We start from the raw sequence: 27,435 nt of genomic DNA on the forward strand, positions 1-27,435 counted from the left end.
CAATTTACTGCTTTTAATCGTACAGGAAATTTATGCACCGATTTTTCACAGCAAAATCAAATGAAATATTCACTAAACTAATTATTCTTACCACGAAGTAGAGAGAATAAAAGAAAAATATCAAATGCCTAAGGCAATTATGTATGTAATTATAAATGTAATGTAAATGTAATTATTCCTACCACGCTCAGTAAACGAGTCATTAGCAATTGATCAATAAGGCTTAATTAAACCGCTTGAATCATTCAAAAAATCGAGCTGTCGATGTTGAAACTTACTCCGGATGGAATTTCAGAAACTGTCTGTTTTGGAAAAGCTGTAGCATAAGCATTAATTTTTATTTGCCAGTGGTAATTGATAGTATAAGATGGTAACAAAGTGTTATATGAGAATCAATGAATCTTAATTTGCGTTACTCGTTTTTAAGGTAATTAGAACTATAATATTTTGCCAGGGCTCCCATTGATAGCAGACCTTTTATTATTTCTGTAGGGACTACCCTGGCTTTAATTATTTTCAAATAAAGGTTTCATTCATTCATAGTATTGCGAAAAGCCACTCAGGGAAGCCAAATAAATGAATGGAAAGAAAGGGGAAACCATTTGATGGCTTGAAAAGCCATTTAAATGCCACAGAGAAGCAGACTAGATGGCTTCTCCATCTCTGTAATACCAACTGTGGAAAATCCAGTCACGGCTAAATTTATTAGGGAAGAATAATCCGATTAAAAATTATCAGGGAAGACAACTAAGTGAATGGGAAGGAATGGAGACCAATTCAAAGTCAGGAAAGCCATTTAGATATCAGGAGAGAGAAGCCAATGAAATGCTGATATAAGGAAAATTGGTTGATTTGGTTTAGGAAAGCCATCTGATTGATAGATATCGGAGGGAAAACTGAAGGCACAAGATTAGCGGTAAAGAAAGGAAGGCTGAGGGGAAGTCAGCTGAAAGGCGCGCGAAGCCACTAAATGCAGTAAACGGCAGCAATACCTGCACGAATTTCGAAAATCCAATTTACTGCTTTTAATCGTAAAGGAAATTTATGCACCGATTTTTCACAGCAAAATCAAATAAAATATTCACTAAACTAATTTATTCCTACCACGGTTACCGCATTTAGTGCAGGCTACCTGGACGGAATTCAATCCCACGCTCAGTAAATAAGTCATTAGTAATTTATCAATAAGGCTTAATTAAACCGCTAGAATCATTCAAAAAATCGAGCTGTCGATGTTGAAACTTACTCCGGATGGAATTTTAGAAACTGTCTGTTTTGGAAAAGTGTAGCAGTGATTATGAAATGACTAGGACTATCGTATTTTGTGAGTTTTTATTCTTATTACGATTTTTCAATCATTTTTATTATTTCTCTACATCTCTTTCTCCTTCTTCTTCTTCTTCTAGCATTGCTTGACTTCGTCTAGTAAGGCTCACCGTACGGAGTCTGCGGAAAGATCTATACCGCCTGCCGGAAATTTAAGGGAGTAACGGGGAATAGAAGGTGGTACGGTGACCCGTAAGGGACATGCACTGAGCCTGTTACAGTAGTCTAGCCTCACGGCTATGCAGACGCTCTCAGTAGTGACGGACACTAGTACTAAGAACGTCTGCGTAGGAGGCAAGACTAGTTGCTGCAAATACGAAACGAGTTACTGCATCAACGAGATGCTGTATATAAGAAACGAGTTGCTGTACATAATAAACAAGTTGCTGCAAGTAGTTATGTATTTGACGATTTGCTTTATGTTGCCGATTGATTTGGAGAGCTTCGATTCTCTTCGTGGCAACAAAAATCCCCGTCCGTACCCTCCAAGGGAAGTGACGTCGTATACCGTGGCGTCATCAATAATAACATCATTCCAAGATGGCGGAAGAAAGGTTGGTGAAAAATTTCTCTGAGATATAAATCGTTATTCCTCCCACGAAAACTCCTCAAATCAACTCAAATTGTTATCAATAGTTGCTCTATTAACTTTAATTTTATCTGTTTCACTTATAGCGGCGGAGAAAGTTGGTGGGGAGCTTGGGGAACTGAATTCTTGTCCAATGTTAAAGCAAAAGTGAGTTCATTACTTTCTAGAATTTCGATATTCATGCATCATTATCTTGTATTTTAGACCTTGTTCCAAGAAGATAAAAATTATTTATCTTTGAATTACAAAATATGATACTTGTAGATAGTATCTTAAAATATAAATTGGCTTTTTTCGAGTAACAAATTTAGGAATTCGAGAAAAACATGTAATACAAATATCTTCTTCCACTAGATTTTGCCTAAAGAAATTTCTTGTAAATACATGTACAATTTTAAGTATTTAATTGTGGTTCATACTCTATATGATAATAATACGATTTTTATTTTTCAAGTCTGCAGAAACACTGTCACTAGTAAAGCAAGATTTGTCTGAATTTGTCACCACTATACAACATGACACAACAGTTACTGTAGCTGAAACTGCTTCCAATGTTAAAGAAAAACTTAAGGTACATCAAATAGAATAAATTAGAATTTAACGGCCACCTGTTGGCTCAGTTGGTCAAGTCTCATCTGGAGCAACACTAGCTTCAGCATCACGAGGCTTGGATAACCATGTAAAATGGCAGAGCAGAGTCTCTTCACACTACCTCAACCTGCAACAGAGGGATGAAAAAGAACCACTGCATAAGAACATAAAGAAACCCTGGCAGTGACCACTCTCAGTGTCTGGACTTTAATTACTAATGATTTCTTAAAAGGGTTGATTGTGGGAATAATTTAGGGATTTTATGGGGTTGGAAATGGGAACCCTTGCCTCCTATTGTGTAGCACCCGCACCAGTGGGCAAAAAACTCAAATAAATTCCATGCTTTTCATGATATTTTATTTTATTTTTAAATCAAATAGCATAGTCTTTAACTTCAGATTTTTGCTCTATACTATCTCAAAATAATTGCATTAATTCAATCCAGGTTGAAGAAGACGAAACAGATGGTTCAACAACTGCTGTCATTCGACAAGGTTTGACAAGCACTTTCTTCACAATTTGGCATATAACTCTAAAATAACTTTCCTTTCTATTCCCATACTTAGCATCACTTGTGAGTAGAGTATTCTAGGTATCTTCCTTAATTCAAAGCCATTTCTCTGGGCTCTCTAGTTTTCCTCCCCCAGCAAAACCTAACATGTGAAATTATATGAATTAGCCGTACTGCTCTGACTTTTATCCATCCTGAGGTTGTTTCAGTTTATTGATAAAATTTGAAGGTTGACTCTGTATTTTTCTGTTTTAGGTGTTTCCCAATGGCTTGGTTCCTTGTCTACAGCTTTAAGAGAAAATGTCTCTCAAATGACGGCAATAGTTGATGAAGAGCCAACAAGCAGTGAACCTGCTCCAGTTTTTGATAGAATTCAGGTATATCTTAGCTTGGCAATGCTTTCGATCACTAAGCTATTACAATTTAAGAGTAGTTTTCACATAATTCAGAAACGATACAGCAAAATTATAGCCTTACCATGGCTTTACTATATCTTAATTATTATTACCCTGATAGTCGTACAGGTATTACTTACTACACATGATTGATATGAATTACTGGGAGACAATGGGAAGCCATTTCAATGTTACAGCATGTTCTGTGTACTACCCTGTGTATTGTGCTATAAGTCGGTACCATATAGTTTACCATTAATACGAGAACCACTCTAACTTATATGAACAATAACTTTATGCCTTATGGATAACTAGTCTCTTTTAGTATTTTTCTCTCATGAGGTCATGTTTATCAGCATATTATTATTCAGAACACTATGATGGTTTGTGTACGTGTATTTGGCATTTATTCTGAATGTTTGTTCAACAGGCTCGTGTACATGAGATTCAGACAGACCCATCAACATACTGTAATGATCCAGATGGTAGGTCATAATTTATATACACACACATATATAGAGGATAACACGTTGGTGCAAAGATATGACGTTTATCTTTGAGTGGGTGAAGTGTTTTTCAACATGAGAAGATAAACTTCATATCTACAAGCCAAGGTGTAATTTTCTTTTTATTATAGAAACGCATTCACAAACAAAAACTAGTTGAAAACATTGGAAAAGACGTCATCGATATCTATACTAGTAAGGATATGGAAAATATTTCACTGAGTACCCGTATGTACTTCGCATGAAAAATACAAGTGGCATATTTTCCAGTAAAACACTAATGTCTAGATAATAAATAGTACTATATGCCCCAAGGAAGAGAGACTTTTAATGACTAGTCACCTTCTTAAAAGACCTGAAAAACCATAAATCACTCTTAGTGGTGGGATTTGACTGTGTATTGATTTCTATAAAATTTCAATTTCCTCTGCGTCTCATCCCATTTCTGCCACTTAATACTGACAGGTTTATTTATATGATGATGATATTATATTGTATTGCAGGTCATCCAGCTCATTTTGAGGAATGGCGTGAGAAGTTTGATCTTGAGCAACACAAGGCAGAGATATCAGAGCTTCTTGTTAACAGGCCAGAGATTAGATCTTTATACACAAAACTTGTGAGTCCCCAACAAAAGAGTGGTAAACTAATTATCAGACCTCTCCATTTCCCATGTGATAACACTATTTAAAAAATCTTTTTTCAAATTTGTTTTTTATTCCAATGTCTTTAAAATTATTTTTGTGGTTGTTATGACTAACAATATTATTGGGGATGAAAAGGATTCCAGTAGTTGTGGCATTAAGACAAGGAAAATATTTTTTTTTTAAATAAAAAGATGCGAAAATCTGTGGAAAACAAACTTCGAGTTGTTTACATTATATATTTCTATAATGACCACTTTTAGTTGTTGTCAGGGTTTTTTTCTTCTTTTGGTGAAGAATTTACTAACTTGCATTGCATGTTGTAAAATCTATGAATAGAAAAGCCATGTTTCATTATTGTTGTCTTATGACTTTTTTAACCAGGTTCCTTCTGCTGTGACCAACTATCTCTTTTGGGCCCGCTACTTTTACAAAATTCACCAATTTGAACAAGTAAGTTCTATGAGATTAAAGGAGATTTAACTTGAGAATTAGTGATTTGCCCGGGGGGGTACTTACCTATATTTGCTATACGGGTATGTGCCGCCCTATAGGGCATGGTTTTTCGGCTTTTGGGTCTGGGGTAGGGTATCATTTTTTGACATTTTGCCTGGGATAGGGTATCATTTTAGCCTGGGATAGGGTTAGGATTTAGTCGTTTTTGTCTGGTGAATAGGCTACGCTTTCTGCCAACAAAAAACAATAAGAATGTTAGTAGATATTGATTGCAATCGATTGTAAAACCGTATTTTCCGTCTTTTAGTCTGGGATAGGGTGTACAATTCTTAGTTTTAGTCTGGGGTAGGGTATGTAAAATCAAAGTTTTAGGTCTGGGATAGGGTCAGGGCCATCATCAGGGTCTAAATCATACATATATTAGGTATGCGAAAAATGCAGAGGAATCATTATCGTTATATAACCTGTTACCCATTTGTTTATGGATGCTTGTAGGAGGAAAAACGAAAAGCAGCACTTGTAGAAAGAGCTAATAAGATAGAAGAAGAAGAACTTGGATGGGGTGATGAAGGTAATGATTATATGGAAAAAAATATTCCTGACTGCCACCTAGTTAGAACAGTTAATGCATGATCACAACTGTTACGTGGGAGGTCATGGACTCAAGCCCCAGGGATCAGGGTCTTATATCTAAGTAAGCTGCTCTGCAGATGTTACATCTTTGCTGTGGCTTGGATGACCATGTAAGATCTGGCAATCCTGTCTCATTTAGAGACATGAAAACAAAGGACCGAAAGTCATTCCCTTGAGTATTATTTCTTTGTGACTCAACCAGTGTATTATTTATTGAGTTATGTAACAATATGCAGTCTTGGCATATACTCATATTTCTTATTTCTTTTGCAGATGATTCTTGGGATGTTGAAGAATCTTCCTCCAAAGACCCAACAAAATCTTCAGGAATGGATAAACTTGTCCTTCTAGAGAATGAGACAACAGTTCCTGATAACAAACAGGATGGAGAAAGTCAAAAGAATAGAAATGATTTAAAGAATGAAAATAATCCAAAAAAACTACCCCCTGCTGATGAAACCAAAGCTGTTTGTGAGGAGCAAGTGAAGCCCTTAGAGACAGATGACCAATATGAGTCCTCTGGTGAGAAAAAAATGGGTAATGAAAATGCCACTGAAGATCCCAATAAATCTACAGGTAAATAGGATGTCACACACATATTTAGGTGTTAGGTTAGACTGTGGAGACTATAGCCCCCCCCCCCCCCCCCCCCCCCCCGACACCACACATACCCAACACACACACACACATGCACACACAAATAAAATAAAATAAAAACATCTAAAAACAAGGAAAAAGTTGTATCATAGCTGTCAGCCAATCAGATCGCAAGATTACCCTCTGTCAATTTTTGGGTCCCTTAATCTTTTCGTAGAAAAACTCACATCATCATCAGCATCAGAGGACAAGCTTTCTTTACCTGAAAAATCAACCAGTCTGCCAACTGATGACGACGACAACGACAAGAGTGACAAACCGCGTCAATCCAGCACCCCACAGCCATGTATCGAGGACAATCAACCAACCACTAGTGAATCTTTGAAAATGGAATCATATGATCATTTGAATCAGGAAAATAGCTCCAACAGTTCTGTGGACAGTTCATGGTCAAAGCTTAGTGAAGAAGATTTAAAACACAATAATCATGGAATTAAAACTGATAAAAGTGAGTTATGGAAGTACTTAATATATCTCTTGAGGTGATTGCTAAATGGCTGTCAATTATTGTTAGGCTTGGTATTATAAGCACACTTCTAAACACAAATTTATTGAGGGTTTTATAATTGGTTTGGTCAATTACAAACAACACTAAATATCTGACAATAACCTGTGTGTTATTGACAAGAATACTAATAAGAAACACAAGTTATTCCAACTATTCTTGGACTTTGTAATGACCTATCTCTTATCACTCATTATTGCCCATCACTTATAACCTATAGACCCCTTACATGTGACCTCAAAGGAGCTCGATTTGGAGGACAAAACAAAAGAACTTCAATCTCCTGAGAATTGGAAACCTATTAGTATGTCCTCCAAATTAAACTGCATTCTGACGTAATGCAAGGTGTTAATAGACCATTTTCTCAAGGTTGCTGTGCATCTAACTTGATGGGCCACAAAACTGAAAATTGCAAATAGAGTAAAACTGAGAAGCCAGTTTTATATTTAAAGAGAAGAATAATTGATGTTACGAATTTTTTACGAAAAAAAATTCATAGAAATGTATGATAATTCTCGTTATAAGCCCCTGCTCTGGTATCGCAGCCCGTCAAGTTCCTTAAATTTGGATGCGCACGCAACCTTGAGAAAACGGTTTATTGCTGTTTGCCCCTTGACCCTCTTTGAAATCGTTGTATAGTAATTAATAATATGATTCCTATCGCATTTTGTCAAAAGGTCAACAAGATGTATCAAATCATCTAAAGGCACCATCCCCATCAAACAGCGAGCGCTCATCATCTAGTCTGGTAGTGATACCCCCTGTGCAAGAGAAAGATATAGACATTGACTGGGATGATGATGACGATTTTGGTGATGATGTCATTGGTAGTGACGTCACCTCAGATAATAAAAATGCCATCAAGTCAACTGAAATAGAAGATGATGTAAGTGTTGTGTCTGAAATAGTGTTGTCTATATTGTCTAGGGAATCTGTTACTCATTGGACCCCGGTCCCCTAGGGGCACATTTCTCTTGGTCAGCACTGAGAAACGATGCTGACCAAAAAGAATGTGGGCTCTGGGTATGAGATTTGAAGGGAACTAGTAATTTGATAGTTGAAATTTAATGTTAAGGGCAGTGTTTTGTGTTATGCTGTTTTAAAATGACCTGACAGTGACTACCGGTATATGTACATTTCTAAACCCCAACCCCCCCACCCCCCCCCCCCCATGTTCAACTTCCTCCTCCCCTACCCCCTCAGTTATAGCGAACCAAATTTAACACCGAATAAGCCACTATCCAACATCAAGTTTTTCAATGTAATTTTTGGTATAGGATTATGATGGTGATGTTGATGATTTCTGGTTAAGTTATCCATGTTCCAATTCCTCCCTACCTCTCCCCTCTCCCTCCTCAGTAAGAATCAATCAGAACTAACACTAAACGAGTCCTCTTCCAAAATCAAGTTTATTCATGTTTCATTTCCAGGAGGATGATTGGGAAAACTGGGAATAACTGAATGCTACAACCAAGATTAGTATATTGTGTACAGTGAATTATACTATCATAACCATAGTATAGCAACATGAATACGGTTTGTGGGTACGTTGTGAGGATGTAGTGGTGTTCTTAATGTCCATTTATATAAAAGATCAATTTATGAGTTATCATAGATGTTTGTCGTGGTAACAGAAGTCAGTGTATTGTGTTGTGTTAAACTGCGTAACTTGATCAAGTATAGAATGTTTAGTCTGATTATGGAATAGGTAATGTTGCCCATATCTAGATCAGTTATTTTACAAATTAGCGATACACTGTACTTTTTGTGAAAAAAGTCAATATTCAATGTGATGTCTTCAAGTCTCTGTGATCAGAGAGAAATTATGGTGAAATGACTATCTTTCTGCTTTGATTAAGTTTTTTAAGTTTTTTAAGCTTTGCTTAGCCATTCCGAGGTCAAGTAAAAGTATGGGCCGAGTAAGATTTGCAGTGCATTTTGGGACTGTTTTAGGAGAAGGAATGTCCCCTTAAACAGTCCTACAATGCACTGCAATGCCAACTTGACCCACTCTTTTCCGTAACCTCAGAACGGCTTATTAGTTATGGACTCGTGTCAAACATACAATCGCAACATCTAACTCTTATCTCCTGGAAGTCATAAAACTTTTCTGAGTTCGATAAACAGAATGCATTTGTTTTGATACAAGTAACACCCATGTAAGGCATGATGAACAACAGATGTTTGTACCCAAGCTAGACCACAATGCAAATTTCTATGGGTTCCCCTTGTTTGATTTTCTATTACTATTTATTGCCTGTAATTGACATAGACGTCAGCACAGGTAGTACCGCTATTGTCACTCTCGGAGGCGCCCTTCAGATCCTCGCCAAACCACACTCTAAACGTCTGGCCCGCTGTAACAGCGAGTGGAGGATTCATCTCGGGCAAGATGAGCTCTGGATCAGATGCACTCACTCCTGGAAGACTATATTTGTAATAAGTGGCGTGCAAAATGCTCTGGGGTGGGCTTAGGACTTGATTGACGGTGTTGGTGATGATTGTATCTAAACGTGTTCCCCCTGTTCCCCAGTTGTTTCCAGCGCCGTACGCTGCAACTCTACCCGACAGATAGACGAGCTTGAAAGCCTTGATTTCACCAGTTTTTGGCACGTTAAAGGTGCCATACTGATTTCCCTTGGCAGAAAAGCACACTTGATTGGTATTGACTTTTTCCCACTCTGTGCGGAATTTCAAGGAAAAATTAATGAGCTTAAGTAACAATTTACAACAATTTAAAAAAGATTTTGAAAGAGCAAAACAACAACAACGACAAAAACAAGAACAAAACAAAAAAGATTACATATGTTGAATGTATTATAAACAAAAAATCGAACAATCTCGTACAATTCGGAATTCATAGATACTCGTGATGTTTTGAAAGTTCTCAAATTGAACTCGCCTTTACTCGTACCTATAAATTCCGAATTGTTTTCAAGATCTTGCGATTTCCTATACAAATGCTAAAGTCTTTGGCTATCATCAATATCGGAGCTTACCACAATTCTTGCCATTGAACCCAGCTGGACATTGGCAGGTGTAGGCACCTGTTTCATAATCGTGTTGGCAAGTTCCTCCGTTGACACACGGCGCATGTTCGCATTGACTCTGGGGAAAAAAACACCATTACTTTTCTCGATTGCGTGCATACAGATATTTCGAAAAGGGTTGTCGAAGCCAAAAGCGATAAGCGAAAGGACATTCCAGGGCCGAAAGGAATCGTGGGCATACAGCTAACACGAATATCGAGGCCGGCTTCGTGAACTACGAACAACACTTGATATTTTAACACCAAACTCCGTGTTATTGACAATAATAGTAATTAGAAACACCAAGTCAGCAAGCTATTCTTGGATCTTGGAATGTCCTAGAGTTATTTTAGAATAGGCAGCGTAATACATAGTCTAGTAGTAGACAAATTTATTGTTTCCTTTTGTGATACTTTAATACCCCATTCACACCAAGGCTTAAACATGTTTAAAAGTGGTTTAACTAAACAGGTTTGAAAAACTATCTACGAACACTGCACAATATTTGGTAAAATAATGCATGTAAACTATCCTTTGTCTTGCTTTGATAATATTTTACAAAGTTTCATTATATTGTAGGTTTCTAGTTTCTCAATTTTTTTCCTAATGAAAACACAGTTTAACTAAACACGTTTAGGTGCGAATGGGTTATAAGACTGTACAACTTGGTTTAACGGGCCAAATAAAATAACTCTGGAGTGATTTATATTTGGTCCATGAAACGAAGCTGTACGAATTGGTGATTTTAAAACAGTCTTAAAGTATAACGAAATAAAACAATGGAATTTGGGTTTATGACTGTGTATACGTTAACTATTCATAGTTCTGACTCCCCTTAGTTGCTGTGGCAATCTCCCACAAGCTCAACATAAATTAGCTAGAATCTCTTAGAATTTAAAACTATGTTTGCGGAAAATAAACCATGAATTCCTTCAATTGTTTCATGTCCTGAGAAAATGAAAAAAGATAATACTTTTTCAAGTGAATACTACTAGTTGTTTGTGGCACAAAAGTTTAATGCCTGCACTGGGGAAACAGCTGCAATGGTGATTGGTTTGCTATTGTATGAGTCGGTGAGTTCTCAAGTGAATTATTTCCTGCACTGGAGAAGGAAAATCGCTATTTCGTATCGCTCATTACGCCGGCCCCTTCAACCCTTTTAATTTAAACTATCTGTACACACGTATTTCAAAAAACCTCGTTCGGAGATCTGAGACTAAACCAAATTTTTGTGCTTTTATGAGTTTTCTGGCTAAAATACGAAAAATCCCCTAGTAATTTTCCCCTTGTTAAGCCCCTATTGGTAAATATTCAAGTTTTTCTCCGGTTTTCCTCCCTCCGTATTAAGCAATCGGCATCATGGGTTGAATCAAATAGTTCACTGACCAATTTCTTTCCACCATGACTAAATAACTGTAATATATATATAGTTATTCTCGTCAAGAACATGGACCTTAGTGTTGAGACTGATTCAACTAAAATGTTTTCAGTTACAGTGCGGATGAAGGTGTTTGTTTAGACCCAAACGTCTGTTTAAAAATCGTAAATTGTAAAGTCAGAGACAACTAAATCATGATAAACAATGCCGTCCGTTTTTGACGAAGCCATTTCCTCGTCTGAGACCTATCGCCAACTGCTTGCCTTTAACGATGACAACGTTCTTTAAATTTAGTTGATACCTCACCTCGATTCGATAATGATTATACTCCTCATTGTCCTGAAAGTTCATAGCTGTCGAGCTGTACTTATCGGTCGAGAGCAGCTCGCATTGGAACAGACCCTGTATCTCCCTGACCGCAAGATTAAACGACCAACATTTTCTGTTTTCGATGCAATTCCAGCTACAAGAGCTGGGGTGGCGGACGTGAGTAACGGCTGTTGGGGACACGGACAATCGCTTACCCTTCTGGAGAACAAAGATAGCGGAATTCAAGAAATCATACCGCTTCAATACTCTGTCCTTCGTTATCTCGAAACAAGTCGTTTTCAAGACGATAAATGCAACCGAAACAACGAGGACGGTGAAAAGAGACATTTTGAGAATTTTTCTGATCCGACTCCCTTGACTTTAATAATTGATGTCGCTTTTTGGCGTTCGTATATATTTATTTTAATCATTAGTGACCATATTGTATTTTTGCGGGCTAACAAACGAAGTAAAACAAAACTGAGAAATCAATCGAAATAGCCACCAGTGAGTCTACTATACTAGCTAGTACTATTGATTTTTTAAAATATGCTTTAGTTGTTCGCCTAAAACACCTGCCCGTTGTCCTCACTAACTTAAAAAAACTCGGAAATAGATTTTTGCAAAGGGAGAAGTAACTCAGTTGAAGAAAACCCCATACAGGAAAGAACCAAAAAATATCTTAAAAATTATAAGAAGATGGTGATACCAAATTGATTAAGTGTATGCTCATGTATATTAATATCTCGACTCAGGGTATTGATAGAAAGGTAAGCCCCGTTTACACTGGCGATTTTTGCTGCGATTTTTGTGGCAATTTTCGGAAATATGAAATCTTTTGTCTCATCCTTCAAAAGAGACATTCGTCTATGGAAAATCTTGGTATCCTGAAAAAAAAATTTACCAGTAGATTCTTCACCATTATTCATTATATGAACAAAATCGCAAAAAAATCGCAGCAAAAATCGCAAAAAAAAATCGCTAGTGTAAACGGGGCTGTAGAAGGCCAAAGGCTCGCGCACCTATACCCATCTATATATCTAGTGAACCATTAGCCTTCAAACGTCAACCATTTTGCCCCATAACCAAATTAAAATAAATACGATAACCAATGTTATTAGAACGAAAACCACCATTTTTTTATTTACGGAGATGTAACATTACATTGTTTGCAGATACTATATAATCTTTCTCTTATACCATGTCTAAGTCATGGAGGTTTTTATTTAGCATTCATGATTGTGGTTCTTCTATGTAACCTTACGGTCTTTTCACGCTCGAGCCATCGATTTGGACCTGATAAGTTGGCTTAGCTCTTCCTTCTGAGCAGTCCTTCCCTCCGCTCTGGCTGTCACACCGATGTGGATACCCCAGCCATCTTTCAGAGCGTTCTGGGACGACTCGATAGATCCCTCACACCAACCTCGGTACGGATGAAAAGCTTCGCCTACGACGAAGATGTTCTCTCCTGGGAATGGTCGCTTGGCCCAGTTACTGATGTCCACCATGGAATAAGGGGTACCGGGCTTTTGGAAATGCCTGCAGAGATGTTCAACATGACGATGTTACTCCAAGAAAGGTTAAAATAATGTGGACTAGGACAACGTTCGACCTGCAGCTTTTTGGCTTTGCATTCTGAAGATGAATGATTGTCAGTCATGATCTTCAGAGTGAAGAGAAACGTAAGCAGCATTTGTTTCCAGAACTACATGATTTTAAAGCGTTTTTTGATTCTCGGATTCAAACTTTGCTTCAAAGACAAATACTGCGCGTGAGCACACAACACATGCGAGTAGAGTTTCCTTGCCAGGTCTCTCTCTTCATTTGAGGGATTTTCTCTTGATTTTCCGGTTGTCCTTGCTTACACACTAAGTCCAATTCGATCTGTAAATTAGCCGTACCTGACTTATGTCAGCCCAGAGGTTGTTCAAGGATTTGATCTGTTGAGTTAGTCGTGCCCTGACTTAGATCAGCCTATGGCTTGTTTCAGGGTTCGATCTGTGAGTTAGTCGTGCCCTGACCTAGATCAACCCAGAGGTTGTTTCAGAGTTGGATAAAGTTTGGCGTTAATTACAAATGTTTCTTCGATGTCTGGTCAGGGCTACGTACTCACCTTCAGTGAGTTATAATAATTAGCGCCGATGCGTGCGACCCCAGTCATGCAAGTTCATTCTGTCAGTATTATAGACTATCTAACGGCTAAGTTACAAGAAAACTTTCCAGTAAACTCTTACCAAGCGGAATCCCAGTATTGGTATGCAGTCTCCAAGGGTGTAGGAATTTTCGTTCCGTACTTCTTTTCCAGTGCTCTGTGAACTTCAGCGTTGAGGAAGTTCTTCTTCAAGTTAGCGATGTCCGCCCATCTTCGGCTGCAAGCTCCGTCTGAGTACATGGTGTGCAAGACTCCTTCGCCATTTGTACCCTTGCCTCTGAGATAGATAAACGATTTGTCAAAGTGAAAAATAGCCAAATACTTATGTGGGAAAGTTAGTTAAGAATGTCTAAATCCGTTTTTCTCCGCCATTCTTAAATTTTACCATCGAAGATATATTATTTTGCGCATCTTGAGACACTTCTTGAGGAGAAAGAGGGCTGCGATGTCGATCGATCCGAGCCTTCCTAGATCCGCGCGCAACTCTATTTAGTCATGTTCTAAGGTACTTTACCCATGAAAAAGATTAGTTACCTGTGCGCCATGCTTATTCCAAGGCAGTTACTGTAAGAAATGAACTTCTGTCCAGGTAAGACAGGCGATCCTGCAACTCTGATCTTTTCCCACCAGGCGTTGGAATACACAGCCGCACCTTTGAATGCGGGTATAGGCTGGATGGAATCAAACTGGGGGGTGTCTTGGATTCTCTTGGCTGTTGATCCATTGATTGCTCTAAATTGTACCGGTGGTGTAGCCACAATAATCTTCCTGGAATTCACCCTTAATTTTGGTGTTATCAAGACAAAGTTGGCTCCATCTTTAAAAAGAGATCTTATTCCAGTACTGGTGAATATTTTCCCTCCCATCGCCTCGACTTTGTTTTTAAGGGTCGAAATAATCGTTGACATTCCTCCTGTCGGTCGTATGTATTTGTCGGATAGCTTCATCGACATCTCGGTGAATTCCATATACGATTTTGGAGCGATGAAATCAGTGTAGTCACCCTTATAGCCGTACAACTCCGAGAGGTATTCAGCTGCTTCTGGTATGAGGATGTTTGAGAAGTATGTATCAACGGTTGCGTAGCTGTCTACATTTGCAATGTGTTCTGGTTTGCAGGCATGACTTAGAAGTTGACTGCTGGTCATCCTGCCGAACAGAGGATGAGCGCGCAATGTTGGATAGGCCTGTTTTATGGCTTCATGATTGTTTGCCTTGACTCCTCGTGATTCAATCAAGCTTGGCTCCACGAAACTCCATTCTCTGTGGGTAATTCCGAGTTCTTTCAAGAGGTCACTATCAACAACAAAAAATTGACCTTAAAACCTTGACATTCAAATAGTGGAGAGTTTTCTCCAATTCACTTGTTTTCCTCCCTACGCAAAATTCATACCAATTCGATTATGGAAATGCCGAGGGTCACGGCTTTGTTAGCCACTCCACTGGCTATTAAGCGCCACTTTTTTTAAAACAAGGACGATTTATTAATTTTTTCAAGTTGCTTCTACTCAGAACTTAACCAATCAAAAGCAAGCAAAAACATATTTTGGAGTCGCGACGATCGCACATCCATGTCATTATTTCGTCATCATCATTACACCTGAAAACGTTAGAATTGGGATTCTTTTGTCACCTGGAACCCAGCTAAATATGACGCTAAATATATAAGCCATTCCGAGGTCGAGGGAAAACTGGGCCGAGTGGGCATCGCATAGCATTGTGGGACTGATTTATACAAGATGGCGTCTATTTTGTCCCCTAAAACAGTCCCAAAATGCACTTGAATGCCAACTGGGCCCAGTTTTTTTCCAACCTCGATCGAAATGGCTAATATACAATGTGCGCATTTTGGTATAAAGACTAAGTAGGGTTAAAGTTAATAGTTAATAAATATAATTCGATTCGAACATAGTTACATCATAATGAAGTGTAGTTTGTCAATCCTCCAAGCTCCAAGTCCTGAAATGGAAAAACATAAGACATAACTGACTTCCGTACGATATGGATTAAAAGTTATTAGAAATGGTAGAATTGATATTCCTGCTATTCTCGACTTTCACATCCCCATAATGCCTTCCGTTTTTTGGGGGTAGCCAATCAAAAAACTGTCCCAAATTGAAAGTTTTAATTGAATTTATACTATACCTGCTCTTATCTGTACAATACTGATTATCAGTTTATTCCAAGTTATTTTTGCGTGTACAGATCATGAAGAGTTTTGGTCTTACAGAAAATGTATTGACTTACGAAAAAATGTTTAAAATTTACCTCAAACGTCTTCAAGCTTCTATCTTTTTCTGTTTTTTACTTCATCATTTTATCTTTGGATACCAAACAAATTATTTTCAACATTGTCTGATCAGCCTTCAGCAAAATAAGTGGGTTTTTACCTCTGGTTACCCCCTAAAGATGAGATGTGGGGATGTGAAAGTCGAGAATTAGGCCCGGGGGGGTACTCCCCTATATTTGCTATACGGGTATGTGCCGCCCTATAGGGTATGGTTTTTCGGCTTTTGGGTTTAGGGTAGGGTATCATTTTTTGACATTTTGTCTGGGATAGGGTATCATTTTTGTCTGGAATAGGGTTAACGATTTGGTCATTTTTGTCTGGCGAATAGGCTACGCTTTCTGCCGGCACAAAAACAATAAAAACGTTTGTAAATATTGATTGCAATCTATTGAAAAACCGTCTTTTCCGTCTTAGAGTCTGGGATAGAGTGTACAATTCTAAGTTTCAGTCTGGGGTAGGGTATGTAAAATCAAAGTTTTAGGTCTGGGATAGGATCATGGTTTTGAGGTCCTGGCAGCACATCCCTACCCAAGTTGGGGTGGTAGTATACTCCCCCCCACGGGCAAGTATACCACACTTATACCATGTTATATTATACACCTGGACTGCAAGTATACCACACTAATACTATGTCATATCATGCAACTGGACTGCAAGTATACCACACTTATACCATGTCATATTATACACCTGGACTGCAAGTATACCACACTAATACCATGTCATATTATACACCTGGACTACAAGTATACCACACTAATACCATGTCATATCATGCACCTGGACTGCAAGTATACCACACTAATACCATGTCATATCATAAACCTGGACTGTAAGTATACCACACTAATACCATGTCATATTATACACCTGGACTACAAGTATACCACTCTAATACTATGTCATATAATACACCTAGACTGCAAGTATGCGACACTAATAACATGTCATATCATACACCTGGACTGTAAGTATACTACACTAATACTATGTCATATCATACACCTGGACTGCAAGTATACTACACTAAAACCATGTCATATCATACACCTAGACTGCAAGTATGCCACACTAATACCATGTTATATCATACACCTGGACTGCAAGTATACTTCACTAATACTATGTCATATTATACACCTGGACTGCAAGTATACCACACTAATACCATGTCATATTATACACCTGGACTACAAGTATACCACACTAATACCATGTCATATCATGCACCTGGACTGCAAGTATACCACACTAATACCATGTCATATCATAAACCTGGACTGCAAGTATACCACATTAATACCATGTCATATTATACACCTGGACTACAAGTATACCACCCTAATACTATGTCATATAATACACCTAGACTGCAAGTATGCGACACTAATAACATGTCATATTATACACCTGGACTGCAAGTATACCACACTAATACCATGTCATATTATACACCTGGACTGCAAGTATACCACACTAATACCATGTCATATCATACACCTGGACTGCAAGTATACCACACTAATACCATGTCATATCATACACCTGGACTACAAGTATACCTCACTAATACCATGTTATATTATACACCTGGACTGCAAGTATACCACACTAATATCATGTTATATCACACACCTGGACTGCAAGTATACCACACTAATACCATGTCATATCATACACCTGGACTACAAGTATACCACACTAATACCATGTTATATCATACACCTGGACTGAAAGTATACTACACTAATACTATGTCATATCATACACCTGGACTGCAAGTATACTACACTAATACCATGTCATATCATACACCTGGACTACAAGTATACCACACTAATACCATGTCATATCATACACCTGGACTGCAAGTATACCACACTAATACCATGTCATATTATACACCTGGACTACAAGTATACCTAACTAATACCATGTCATATCATGCAACTGGACTACAAGTATACCACACTAATACCATGTCATATTATACACCTGGACTGCAAGTATACCACACTAATAACATGTCTAATTATACACCTGGACTACAAGTATACCACACTAATACCATGTCATATCATGCACCTGGACTGCAAGTATACCACACTAATACCATGTCATATCATGCACCTGGACTACAAGTATACCGCACTAATACCATGTCATATCATGCACCTGGACTGCAAGTATACCACACTAATACCATGTCATATCATACACCTGGACTGCAAGTATACCACACTTATACCATGTCATATCATACACCTGGACTACAAGTATATTACACTAATACCATGTCATATCATACACCTGGACTGGAAGTATACCACACTAATAACATGTCTAATTATACACCTGGACTGCAAGTATACCACACTAATACCATGTCATATCATGCACCTGGACTGCAAGTATACCACACTAATACCATGTCATATCATGCACCTGGACTACAAGTATACCGCACTAATACCATGTCATATTATACACCTGGACTACAAGTATACCACTCTAGTACTATGTCATATAATACACCTAGACTGAAAGTATACGACACTAATACCATGTCATATTATACAACTGGACTGCAAGTATACCACACTAATACCATGTCATATCATACACCTGGACTGCAAGTATACCACACTAATACCATGTCATATCATACACCTGGACTGCAAGTATACCACACTTATACCATGTCATATCATACACCTGGACTGTAAGTATACTACACTAATACCATGTCATATTATACAACTGGACTGCAAGTATACCACACTAATAACATGTCATATCATGCACCTGGACTGCAAGTATACCACACTAATACCATGTCATATCATACACCTGGACTGCAAGTATATCACACTTATACCATGTCATATCATACACCTGGACTGTAAGTATACTACACTAATACCATGTCATATTATACACCTGGACTACAAGTATACCTAACTAATACCATGTCATATCATGCAACTGGACTACAAGTATACCACACTAATACCATGTCATGTTATACACCTGGACTGGAAGTATACCACACTAATAACATGTCTAATTATACACCTGGACTACAAGTATACCACACTAATACCATGTCATATCATGCACCTGGACTACAAGTATACCGCACTAATACCATGTCATATTATACACCTGGACTACAAGTATACCACTCTAGTACTATGTGTGACAGAGTCAAAAGACACTATTTTGGACAGTAATTATTTAGTCATAAATCTATATTTTTAATTAGGAATGCCTCGTGTACACATAGGAATGTAATTCTTTAGTTAACTGTTTGCGTGGAAAATGCGTAAGCAAGAAATAATTTCCGTACGTAATTACATTACAGTGAGTCATGCCTAGGTTTGGCGCTTGCTTACGTAAGTTCGTGTTTGGGACATCCTGTTTGCGCCTAGGGCGTGCAACATTGCGTAGGATGTGTAAGGTCTTAAGAATGCAGGTTTTTCCATAAAAATAGGCCCAAACTAAGCTTAAATCAGTGTAGTAAAAGTTCTTGAAGACGTTGCACATATCAAGACAAGGAATTCTCTACGATGTAAAGGTATGAATCTTTGAAGCCTTTTACACTTATACCTAGGATAGATTTAGGACAAATCTATGTTAATATCGTTAACTAGTCGTTATATTTTATAGCTTAGATTTTCTACATATTTGTTAAGCATTCGTTTCATGTTGTAGTAATTCTAGTCGCATTAGCGCGTAATTTAGTACAAAGTTATTCACGCAGTAGTAATTTAGTAATCACGCTGAGTGTATCTTGTCTTTTAAACTCTTTAAAACGTTTACTATAGGATCGCTACCGCCTTACTCGCTTGTTTAACCTTTTTACTACGATAAATAGCCTTAACTGCGGGATAAAAGACCTTTTCTTTCCAACCTTTAATTTGTTCGCTACTTAAACTCTACACTCAAGGTCATTGTCGCGACCGCGTGTTCAGTAAACCGTGTAATTCTTAGTTGGTCATAAACAAAGGTTAAAATACTTACTTAAAGCCATAGTTAACCTCTAGTCAATTTTTCCTATTGCTTTTTCCATTGGTTTAGTTCATTTTAAACGGTTTACCGACTTGTACATTAAACTTTGCAACCTAGTAATTTTCACTCGCGTATTGTAAACACTGGTAATCAGTATGCAATATTCAAATTACCTGTGACGTAATTTACGTATTTCCGTTTCTATTTATATCTAGCAAAACTGTATTTTATTCATAACTTTTTAGCTATTTAGATAAGCTACAAATTTATTTTATCTCATTGTAAATATTTTTCTTGTTTTCATTAGAGATATCCTGTAATCTCGTTCCCGTTTTTTTTCATGTATTGTAAAGTTGTGTGAATTCTTCAATGAATTCTTTTGTCAAAACCACTTGCAATCTGATTCATAGCTGAGCGCCTTGCCGCCGGTTACATATGTCATATAATACACCTAGACTGAAAGTATACGACACTAATACCATGTCATATTATACAACTGGACTGCAAGTATACCACACTAATACCATGTCATATCATGCACCTGGACTGCAAGTATACCACACTAATACCATGTCATATCATACACCTGGACTGCAAGTATACCACACTTATACCATGTCATATCATACACCTGGACTGTAAGTATACTACACTAATACCATGTCATATTATACACCTGGACTGCAAGTATACCACACTAATAACATGTCATATCATGCACCTGGACTGCAAGTATACCACACTAATACCATGTCATATCATACACCTGGACTGCAAGTATACCACACTTATACCATGTCATATCATACACCTGGACTGTAAGTATACTACACTAATGCTATGTCATATCATACACCTGGACTGCAAGTATACTACACTAATACCATGTCATATCATACACCTAAACTATAAGTATACCACACTAATACCATGTCATATCATACAACTGGACAGCAAGTATACGACACTAATTCCATGTTATATTATACACCTGGACTGCAAGTATAACACACTAATACCATGTCATATCATGCACCTGGACTGCAAGTATACCACACTAATACCATGTCATATCATACACCTGGACTGCAAGTATACCACACTAATACCATGTCATATCATACACCTGGACTGTAAGTATACTACACTAATACTATATTATGTCATACACCTGGACTGCAAGTACACCCGGGGGGGGGGGGGGGGGTACTCCCCTATATTTGCTATAGGGATACGTTCCGCTCTATAGAGTATGGTTTTTCGGCTTTTGGGTCTGGGGTAGGGTATCATTTTTTGACATTTTGTCTGGGATAGGGTATCATTTTAGTCTGGGATAGAGTTAACGATTTGGTCATTTTTGTCTTGTGAATAGGCTACGCTTTCTGCCTGCACAAAAACAATAAAAACGTTTGTAAATATTGATTGCAATCTATTGAAAAACCGTCTTTTCCGTCTTATGGTCTGGGATAGGGTGTACAATTCTTAGTTTCAGTCTGGGGTAGGGTATGTAAAATCAAAGTTTTAGGTCTGGGATAGGGTCATGGTTTTGAGGTCCTGGCGGCACACCCCTACCCAAGTTGGGGTGGTAGTACCCCCCCGGGGAATTAGGGTTCTTTATCAGTTTCCATTCTTCTAGCACACGCCCCACTTATCTAGAGCACTATCTTCTCTAAACGCTTACAAAACTCTATACTTTACCAATATCCACTTTTGGAGCCTGTTTAAAGTGATAGTCACGAATCCTTCCTCCAAGGTTTGGGTCTTTCTCGAAGATACAAACTTTACTCTCTTTTTTGGTCTTCAACAACATATAGGCCATGTAGAGACCTGATATTCCACCACCGACTATGCCCACTTCACAGTCTAGAACACCTAGAAAACAAAGGAGGAACGGTGTGTGAGTTGCGCTGCTTGGATAAATAAAGAACATTAATGTAGACAGCAGCAGTAAGGGGGACTCGCGATCGATGCCGTATATTTGCGGGTTTAACCCGCGGAATTAAGCACGCGGGTACAGCAGATTTACGGGATTTCCCGCGCGACAAGTCCCTTACTGCTGCTGTGTTGGGTACCGCAAACGGAGGTTAAAATATCCTTTAGAAGAGTGTATGGATTGTCAGTGCCTCGACAACCATGTTTCGACTATCTTTTTTTGCGTGTTCCAAAAGATGCGTATGCGTGTCCCCAAAAGATGTGTATGCGTGTCCCAAAAGATGTGCATGCGTGTCCCAAAAGACGTAGAATGTTAAGTATAAGGTTGTTAAATTGTTAAAGATATATGCATGAGTCATTTAAAAGATGTCTTAGAATGTTGAGTGTATGGTTGTTAAATTGTCCGCGATAAATACAAGAAAAGGCTTAGTTAGAAGGGAGGTGAATCGCCTCCCCTCTTATTCACAGCCTTAGAAGAGTGTATGGATTGTCAGTGCCTTTTTCTGTGTCCCAAAAGAGTGTATGCGTGTTCCCAAAAGATGGGAGAGGAACGATCCGTTCCCCTATCGACGCCGTGGTAGTTGTGCCAAAGTCGCTACGTAGCCCGGTAGGCGAATTCCTCGTATTGTCTTTTGCGCTCGGTAGAGACCTTCCAAGATTTCCAAAAGTATTTGTATTGTCCGCTGTTTTCCCAGCATGTATGCAGCTATACCCGTAGCTATGTACAAATACATGCTATATCTGTGGACAAACAGGTATCTACCATATGGATCCATAGTGTTTGTCCATGGAATACCCTATGGATCCATAGGTGTCTAGACACAAAAAACATGTGGTTGTAGATATATATGGCCACACCCAGGATACTATCCGAAGAGGAGATCGCAGACCTTTTGGAAGACCGAAAGAATGGTATGGGGCTGCAGAAGGTAGCTAGGAAATACGGTATAGGAATACCCAAAATACGCAGGATAGAAAAAGAAAATGGCGTAGAGGTTGCAATACCCGAAAAGCCACCAACCACGGATCTGCAGAAGCATTTCCTGGAAGTGCAGGATTCTTTTGCTATTGTCCTCGACAACCTACGGAAAACGAAAGAAGAATTGCTGCTGCGCATAGGCGATCTGGAGAAACAGCTGCCAACCAGCGATTTGGAAAGCCTATCCGGCGAGGCAGAGGATTTGTCCGAAGAAGTAGAGGAGATATCCACGAAAATAGACTGGCAAATAGCTGGGAATGTGCTATTCGCCGTCTTGGGTATTGGAGCGCTTGTCTGGGCCGCCAGACAAGAACCCAAAGTTGTATACAAATATATTCCAGAGCCACCAAAAAAACCAAGCTCTCGAATTCCGGAGATGGAGTAGCCGAAAGATGTCCCAAAAGATGTAGATCCATATTTCTAGGGATGTCGATCCATATTTCTAGGGATGTCGATCCATATTCCAAAAGATGTAGATCCATATTTCTAGGGATGTCGATCCATATTCCAAAAGATGTCGATCCATATTTCTAGGGATGTCGATAGATGTCTTGGTTTGTGCAAAGAGTTCGAAAATACGACTTTATTTTTCTTGTTGTTTGTTAGGGATTAACAATAACAAAACAACAAGAATAATAGAGACCCCTTCCAAAGGAGGTTGCAGGATAGGAACCCCTTTCGAAAGAAGAGCGGCTTGGCTGTGCTAAAGGGGGCCCTAAAACAGGGCGCCCCTGCTAACGCACAGCCGCATGCCGTGTTTATATCCGAACCCGGGATTTAGTTCTAAGCTACCAAAGGATGCTATTAAGGCGCATGTTCGCGATAAATACAAGGTAAAGCTTAGCGAACTTAAGGTAGAGGTGAATCGCCTCCCCTCTTAATTCACAGCCTAATTCCCTGTACGTAACCGAACGACTTCATGCGATATCCCCCGTAGAATGTTAACAGCGCGCTCTTGACGATGGCCGGTTGGGCAAAAGAAAGCGTTAAGGACTTTATGCGATATCCGCTGTAGAGTCGTTTAAAAGACACCTCAGAATGTTAAGTATGAGGTTGTTAAATTGTTAAGGATGTCTGCATGTGCTGTTTAAAAGACACTTCAGAATGTTGAGTGTATGGTTGTCAAATTGTTAAAGATATATGTGCATGTGCTGTTTAAAAGACACCTAAGAACGTTAAGTATAAGGTCGTTAAATTGTTAAAGATATCCGCTGCATGTGCTGTTTAAAAGATGTCTTAGAATGTTAAGCGTATGGTTGTTAAATTGTTAAAGATATCTTATATGAGTCGTTTAAAAGACACCTAAGAATGTTAAAGATAAGGTTATCATATTGTTAAGTATGTCTGCATGTGCTGTTTAAAAGATGTCTTAGAATGTTAAAGATAAGGTTATCATATTGTTAAGGACTATTATTTCTTTTCTTAAAAAAAAAGAAATATCCTTATTCTTGGGTATATTTTCTTTAAAAAAAAGAAATAATAGTCCTTAACAATATGATAACCTTATACTCAACATTCTGAAGTGCTGTTTAAAAGACACACGCAGTATGTCCTTAACAATTTAACAACCATACACTCAACATTCTAAGACATCTTTTAAATGACTCATGCATATATCTTTAACAATTTAACAACCTTATACTTAACATTCTACGTCTTTTGGGACACGCATGCACATCTTTTGGGACACGCATACACATCTTTTGGGGACACGCATACGCATCTTTTGGAACACGCAAAAAAAGGTAGTCGAAACATGGTTGTCGAGGCACTGACAATCCATACACTCTTCTAAAGGATATTTTAACCTCCGTTTGCGGTACCCAACACAGCAGCAGTAAGGGACTTGTCGCGCGGGAAATCCCGTAAATCTGCTGTACCCGCGTGCTTAATTCCGCGGGTTAAACCCGCAAATATACGGCATCGATCGCGAGTCCCCCTTACTGTTGCTTAGACAATAAAATCGCTCAGCTTGTCGCGCAACATCGTTAAGCCTAAAGCTTGTCTTTTTTACAAAGAGTAGAGGGGTTATCTAATTGATTTGTCAAAAAAAAAAAATTATTGTGCGCGGAGTGATAATACATTACAATGTTGTGCGATCAATTGCATTGCATTAAGAAATGTTCATTGCAGGTTTATGTAGAGATGACAGAGTCATATAAGTAAGGGTGGACGCGCGGCTTTAGCACAAATCATTCGAAACTGATGAAAACTGCATATCGTCGGTTGTTGGTGCGTGGTTAGGGATGGGCTTTGCTCTATAAAAACGGCCTCTTTACCTATAGGACACGTGACATTCCCTGGCCAATCACACATCCCTGTTTTAGCGTTAAACAGAAGACCCCCTGGACAAAGCTTGTAGTCGGCGTGATAGTTGTGACAATGGATGAAGCCTTTGCAACCATCGTACGGATCAGCATAAACACCATCATTTTTGAAGTTACAAAACGTGTCCCTGTAGTCTTTAAAAAAGGAAAGGATTTTCAATACGAATTAGAATTGTTAAAGTATGTTAATGTTTATTTGGCTCTTCCTTTGGTCGCCGCCTATGCGAGAAACAGTTTTATTATCAATAGTTAGGATCGTCATTTTTCGAACTGGCTTTCTCAAATCTCAAGTTTTTCTCGCCTGCACGGAAGCTTGACGAAGATTACCCGACTGCGTTCGGAATACGAATTGAGTTCACGAAGTCCCGAACACATCATTTGATATTTAATGATATTATGCTATCATATTATGCTATCATTTCCAGTTAATATTGAACAGAGCAATAAAACCGTACAATCCGATTTAGATCTTTCCATGTTCTGTCTTCTTATGAGCACTAGCTTAATGAAGAAAAGTTACCTACCTCCGTCGTTGGATGCTCCTGAAGGGAAAATAAAGAATCGTAAATAAAATTAGCCACTTTAGATAATGTATGAGATGCAATGGGTAGTCGAGATAATATTATCGGAGTTTTGGGGGTGTGCGCTTGATTAATGCGCTGCATTCATAACTATGGCCTTTGGTTTAGGCCCGTTATGATGTAAGATTTATTTTCTGTGCTTCGCGGGTTTTCTCTCTGCGGCCTCTGTTTCTCCCCTGTGGAAAGACCCGCAGTAGTTGGATTATATACTACACTATATTATACAACACTATGGGCTTTGTTTTGGACCCGTTATGATACGAGATTTCTTTTCTCTTGTGCTTCGTGGGGTTTTTCTGCGGTCTCTGGTTTTTCTCCTTGTGGCACTAAGACCCGCGATAGATGGCATAAACAAAACAGTTATATCTCGGTGTCCGCTCTGCAATTATGACCATATATCATGGCAGTAATAAAAATCAGAAATGAACGATCGAGCAAAGAAAAATGTGCAATGGAGGAAGAAAAATACAAAGCTGGCCAGGTATAAGCCGAGTTTAAGCGGGTATGACAAGAGAACACGTACTAATGCGTACAACTAGTCTAAAGGAAAAGGCATTACTACAGTTTCTAGTCGGCCGTACTGACTTACCAATGACACAAAACAAGAAGCAAAACCAAAGAAAGAAAGCTAGCTTCATCATGGAAGTCTCTCTGTATGGAGAAAAGGATGAACAATGGACTGAACCAGCCAGTGTTTGCGCAGTCTTTTCGAAAGACGTCAAATTTTATGACCACAATCCAGCTCTTGTCAGTATTGAGAATGCCGCGTTGTATTCCCTTGTTTGATCAGCCTCCAAGAGCATGCATCACGTGCACCCCACGTTCTTTTTACTATTCAGGATTCACACACATTGGCTCTTATATCCGCCAGTCTTAGCTCAGAAGGCTAAAAGTTTTTACGCTAATATTGGGACCTTTCATTTCTTTCTTAAAAAATTCGACCAGAATCAACTACCCTCCCACCCGGTCCTATCATATACGTATTCCACTTGCATTACTTTCGTATTCCGTTAGGATAAACAAAGTACATTACGCCAGTACATTCAACACTAGTTAAACTAACATTTATCGTTTGTATTTTGGTGTCAGAATGGTTTGTCTCTTCCCTCGGCCATCTGGGATGTTCTATTTGCTTTATTTCAAGGTTTTTAACTCTGTTTACTCGGCTGCAGTTCTTTTTGTGGATTTCTTGTTTGTTTAGTTATAAGTGCCGAGTCCAGCTGTGTCTGCCCTCAATATCACTTGTATTCAAAGTTATGCTGACATTCACGTTTCCCCCTCAAGACTTGGGATAACGGTGTTGGGGCAGAAATCTTCAGCGTAGCCGTAAATACTTCGCGCTGCCATACGAAGATTCACACTCGATGTCTGGAAGTATGGTCTCCGGTTATTTTTCGACAAGTGATTTAGAACAAACCCAATGAGTCGCGTCGGCTCTGGGTTTGCAACTGAAAAAGGAATCCCAACTGAGCATGCGTGTTTAAGCTAGCTCTGGCCAGGTTTCTGACCAAGCAATCCCTGGGGTATTTCCCTTGGTGCATGTCAGGCTTTAGTGATTTTGCCGAGTGAAGCTAGTCTAATATCTCTGGGGGAGGGGCGGGGAGAGTGAGGGACTAAGGAAAATTACATTTCTA

General features: G+C 38.7%; 3 protein-coding genes across 3 annotated transcripts; 1 reads left to right on the forward strand and 2 right to left on the reverse strand.

The window, feature by feature from the left end:
• Positions 1–1,801: 1,801 nt before the first annotated feature.
• LOC116296884 (uncharacterized) lies at positions 1,802–10,778 on the forward strand. Its single transcript, XM_031704995.2, has 13 exons — positions 1,802–1,880; positions 2,002–2,062; positions 2,370–2,486; positions 2,952–3,000; positions 3,273–3,394; positions 3,843–3,897; positions 4,422–4,537; positions 4,947–5,015; positions 5,514–5,589; positions 5,925–6,227; positions 6,466–6,756; positions 7,491–7,699; positions 8,244–10,778. Exons 1-13 carry the CDS (start codon positions 1,867–1,869, stop codon positions 8,268–8,270), a joined length of 1,509 nt encoding a protein of 502 aa, XP_031560855.1. The 5' UTR covers positions 1,802–1,866; the 3' UTR covers positions 8,271–10,778.
• On the reverse strand, positions 8,207–11,903 carry LOC116296864 (uncharacterized). Its single transcript, XM_089032486.1, has 3 exons — positions 11,424–11,903; positions 9,799–9,935; positions 8,207–9,525 (listed from the first exon to the last, which is right to left on the reverse strand). The coding sequence occupies exons 1-3, from the start codon at positions 11,875–11,877 to the stop codon at positions 9,064–9,066; spliced, it is 1,053 nt and encodes a 350-aa protein (XP_088888612.1). The 5' UTR covers positions 11,878–11,903; the 3' UTR covers positions 8,207–9,063.
• Positions 11,904–12,643: 740 nt separating this feature from the next.
• LOC116296883 (L-amino-acid oxidase) lies at positions 12,644–26,528 on the reverse strand. The gene is made up of 8 exons (XM_089032606.1): positions 26,391–26,528; positions 25,745–25,762; positions 25,173–25,355; positions 21,681–21,854; positions 15,598–15,640; positions 14,216–14,977; positions 13,764–13,958; positions 12,644–13,068 (listed from the first exon to the last, which is right to left on the reverse strand). The coding sequence occupies exons 1-8, from the start codon at positions 26,440–26,442 to the stop codon at positions 12,801–12,803; spliced, it is 1,695 nt and encodes a 564-aa protein (XP_088888732.1). The 5' UTR covers positions 26,443–26,528; the 3' UTR covers positions 12,644–12,800.
• Between the last annotated feature and the right edge of the window lie 907 nt (positions 26,529–27,435).

The sequence above is a fragment of the Actinia tenebrosa genome, unplaced genomic scaffold (assembly GCF_029948245.1).
Source record: "Actinia tenebrosa isolate PJP-AT-01 unplaced genomic scaffold, QUT_ActTen_1.0 PGA_scaffold1__47_contigs__length_23844297, whole genome shotgun sequence".
NCBI classification, from domain to species: domain Eukaryota; kingdom Metazoa; phylum Cnidaria; class Anthozoa; order Actiniaria; family Actiniidae; genus Actinia; species Actinia tenebrosa.

Excerpts from the sequence above, each read along its gene's own strand:
- LOC116296884 (XM_031704995.2), top strand. Across the intron at positions 4,538-4,946 it reads GATCTTTATACACAAAACTT|GTTCCTTCTGCTGTGACCAA; the intron begins GTGAGTCCCCAA and ends TTTTTTAACCAG. Across the intron at positions 7,700-8,243 it reads CAACTGAAATAGAAGATGAT|GAGGATGATTGGGAAAACTG; the intron begins GTAAGTGTTGTG and ends TTTCATTTCCAG.
- LOC116296864 (XM_089032486.1), bottom strand. The coding sequence starts at position 11,877 with ATGTCTCTTTTCACCGTCCTCGTTGTTTCGGTTGCATTTATCGTCTTG. Across the intron at positions 9,936-11,423 it reads CGTCAAAAACGGACGGCATT|GTTTTTTTCCCCAGAGTCAA; the intron begins GTTTATCATGAT and ends AAAAGTAATGGT. Across the intron at positions 9,526-9,798 it reads ATTGTGGTAAGCTCCGATAT|CTCATTAATTTTTCCTTGAA; the intron begins TGATGATAGCCA and ends TTGTTACTTAAG.
- LOC116296883 (XM_089032606.1), bottom strand. The coding sequence starts at position 26,442 with ATGATGAAGCTAGCTTTCTTTCTTTGGTTTTGCTTCTTGTTTTGTGTC. Across the intron at positions 15,641-21,680 it reads GGCTCCAAAAGTGGATATTG|GACTTGGAGCTTGGAGGATT; the intron begins GTAAAGTATAGA and ends TTTCCATTTCAG. Across the intron at positions 13,069-13,763 it reads CAATACTGGGATTCCGCTTG|GCATTTCCAAAAGCCCGGTA; the intron begins GTAAGAGTTTAC and ends ACATCTCTGCAG.